The following is a 3,361-nucleotide window of genomic DNA, read 5'->3' on the forward strand; positions in this document are numbered from 1 at the left end:
GTAATCTATTACAACCGTTACATAGATTATTACAAAAAGGAATTAAATTCAAGTGGTCAGAGGAATGTGATAAGGCATTTTTACGAGCCAAAAATTAGTTAATGAGCGACAAATGCCTTACCTTTTACAACCCAAACTTACCATTAATTCTAGCAACCGACGCTAGTCCTACAGGAGTCGGTGCGGTATTATCTCATAAATTCCCCGACGGAACTGAGAGACCAATTATGTGGATTTCACAAAGTTTAAACAGTACACAAAGAAAATATGCTCAAATCGACAAAGAAGCATATGCTATTGTTTTCGCGGTAAAGAAACTACATAAATATTTGTATGGGAATAAATTTACGCTCATTACGGATCATCGCCCATTAACGCAAATATTTTCTTTAAAGAATAGTCTACCGACTTATAGTGCATTACGTATGCAACATTACGCAATTTTTTTACGAGCATACAATTACGATATCGTTTACAAACGTTCAGAAAACAACAGCAATGCTGACGGATTGTCAAGATTGCCAATTCCAATCGAAAAGGGAAATGTAGATGTGATAGACATATTTTACGCTGATACGTTACAGACTTTACCAATATCAGCGGATTTATTACGTTCTGAAATTAGAAAAGATCAGGAAATATACAAAGTAGTTGAAGCCTTACATGCAGGTAAACAACTACGTGCGAAAGATACCTGGAATATCGATCCGAGAGAATTTAGTCTAGAACAAGATGTACTTGTCAGAAACCAAAGAATCGTTATTCCGAAAACGTTAAGAAACAAAGTTTTGCAAGAATTACATGTAGGACACTTTGGTATTGTACGTATGAAGGCGCTTGCAAGAGGACATTGTTGGTGGCCTAACATCAATTCTGAAATCGAACACTTAGTTCGAAATTGTACCAATTGCTTGGTGAATCAACATCGCCCTCCGGGTGTTGAAAAACATATTTGGGAACCGCCAGCAGGACCTTTCGAGCGCGTCCATATAGATTACGCGGGACCATTCCGAGACAGATACTTTCTGATTCTGGTGGATGCATATACCAAGTGGCCTGAGGTTCATATTACACGAGGAATGACATGTAAAGAAACGATTACTGTTTGCAAAAGAATATTTTCAACATTTGGCATTCCAAATATTCTAGTATCTGATAATTATTCTACTTTTAAATCGGACGATTTCTCAGATTTTACAAAGAAGCTAGGAATTATACATAAATTTACAGCTCCGTATTTTCCTTCAACAAACGGACAGGCGGAACGCTACGTACAGACGATCAAAGAATCGTTAAAGAAAATGAATAACCATGGAGATTTCGAGAATGACCTCCAGGATATACTTTTGCAATACAGAATTACGCCGCATACTGTTACAGGTGTATCGCCTGCGCAATTAATGTTTAAGAGAGATATACGATCTAAGTTAGATTTAATGAAACCATGTTTACGTAAAGTTAAGGAATCTAGTTTTAACGAAAATAAGAAAATACGCGAATTTAAGTTAAACCAAAGAGTCGAAGCGAGAAACTACGGTGGTAACGAATTATGGCTTTTCGGGAGAGTTACTGAGCGCACAGGTAGACTACATTATAAAATTACTCTAGACGACGGTAGAATATGGCTGCGCCATGCAAACCAAATACGTAGCATAGGCGATGATGTTCCTACGTCTACATCAAACAATGATGACGATTATAATGTACCCCTCAGGGAACAAATCAATGTTTATCAGCCAGCGATAGAACATGAAGCTGAAAGTAGGAGTACTTCACTCAGTTCAAACGCAAGTTCGAGAGTGAATACGCCAACAGACCCTGTACCAGCCGATAGGGGAAGTAGAAGCGCTAGGCCCAGAAGACAAACTACGTTGCCAACCCGTTTCAAAGATTTCGTTATGAATCAAACATGATGTATTATTTTTTTTACTTTAGTGAGGAGAGTGTTATATATACATGTATATTGCGGTACAGGATATAAGTTGTGCTACGAGGTAGAGCGCGCAAGTCGCACTGCGAGTCGCTCGTTGTACAGCGTTCTAAGATGGCTTACACGTGCCATGTACAAAGCAGATTTATATCTGATTAAATATTAAGCATCCGAGTATAAAGCGTGCAGTTTAATGTGTTTTCAACCTTACGGATCTACTACACCCCAAAATACACAACAGAATCTTTAAGATCCATTAACCTACCTGATTGATAAAATACAAAGTTTGAAGTAACGAATTCATATAGTTCGTAGCACCTTGATTTTTTAAACCTACATATCCTGTATGTTTTTTACTGTCCCAATTGACACCATGTGGAGCATCAGCTATCACGAGAACCTATTTTTCAAAAGATTCACGTTAAAAAATTCTTTACAAATAATTATGTTATCAATCTTCTTGATTAAAATATATGATACACTAACCTCGAGCGTAATAGAATCATCCTTCAGGAAACCTTTGTTAGAATCCAGGACATCCTGCCATGTCATAAAATGAAATCCCCAGGAATCATTTTTATTACAGAAGAGTTGCCCCAACCCTAAATTGGAATCCATGCTCTCAAATGTACATATGCAAGAATGTGTACATAATTATGATTCAGAAGTTAAATAAAGGGAAATAATGTTCTGGAAACTAGGTATTAATAATACACAGTAGACTAACTTTTACTAAATGGTTTGTGTCCTTCCTGACAAGCAAGCAATCGAAGATCTGCAAGTGCATAACAACTCCACGGTGATTCACTTTTTCCATTACATTTTAGGTAAAAACCAAGTGTTTTCGTCTGATTCAAGCATGGCTCTACCATTATTGTCCATGGCAAAGTGCGGACATAGCATGGTGGTGAGAATTGTCTTCTTTCCATTTTAGAAAGATTTTCCACTGTGTAGCGAAATGTCGCTATTTGCCTTGCTTTATCTAGTCAGAAATAAAAGAAACAGTATGCTTCAGAATCAATTCCAGCCATCATTTTCAATAAATACATTCTAAGTCATGTTAATACTTAATAAAATGGTTTGTTGAATACAAATTTGACAGAGTAGAAAGTTTGCAAGAAGAGAATCTTTAGATAGTGCTTTTAATAATTTTGATCAATATGAAGTGCTACACTAATTCATTGAAAGAATGTGGCCAGCAAATTTATGAAATTCATATTATTTCCTACCTTCCTCCATTTCTTGAACTTGGGCTGCACAAGCTGACTCTATCTCTCCGTTCGTAAGACTAGTCCCTTTCATCATTCTTTCGTATTTCTAGAAAATATTATGATAGCTATCACTATACATTTTACTTGACTGAATTCTTAAGAGCTATTGGTTCCTTTGGGGAAAGATACATTTATAATCTAAAAATGCAATTGTATGTAT

At 36.4% G+C, this 3,361-nt stretch overlaps 1 protein-coding gene and 1 pseudogene across 1 annotated transcript; one reads left to right on the forward strand and one right to left on the reverse strand.

Moving 5' to 3' along the window:
• Positions 1-101: 101 nt before the first annotated feature.
• LOC108622304 (uncharacterized protein K02A2.6-like) lies at positions 102-1,913 on the forward strand. The gene has a single exon (XM_018020098.1). The coding sequence runs from the start codon at positions 102-104 to the stop codon at positions 1,911-1,913; it is 1,812 nt and encodes a 603-aa protein (XP_017875587.1).
• Positions 1,914-2,180: 267 nt separating this feature from the next.
• On the reverse strand, positions 2,181-2,548 carry LOC113463988 (ubiquitin carboxyl-terminal hydrolase 7 pseudogene; annotated as a pseudogene).
• Between the last annotated feature and the right edge of the window lie 813 nt (positions 2,549-3,361).

The sequence above is a fragment of the Ceratina calcarata genome, unplaced genomic scaffold (assembly GCF_001652005.2).
Source record: "Ceratina calcarata isolate Rehan_Ccalc_2016 unplaced genomic scaffold, ASM165200v1 scaffold2136, whole genome shotgun sequence".
In the NCBI taxonomy this organism is placed as follows: Eukaryota; Metazoa; Arthropoda; class Insecta; order Hymenoptera; family Apidae; genus Ceratina; species Ceratina calcarata.

What these genes read in the sequence shown, in the direction of transcription:
- LOC108622304 (XM_018020098.1), top strand. Translation starts at nt 102, where the DNA reads ATGAGCGACAAATGCCTTACCTTTTACAACCCAAACTTACCATTAATT.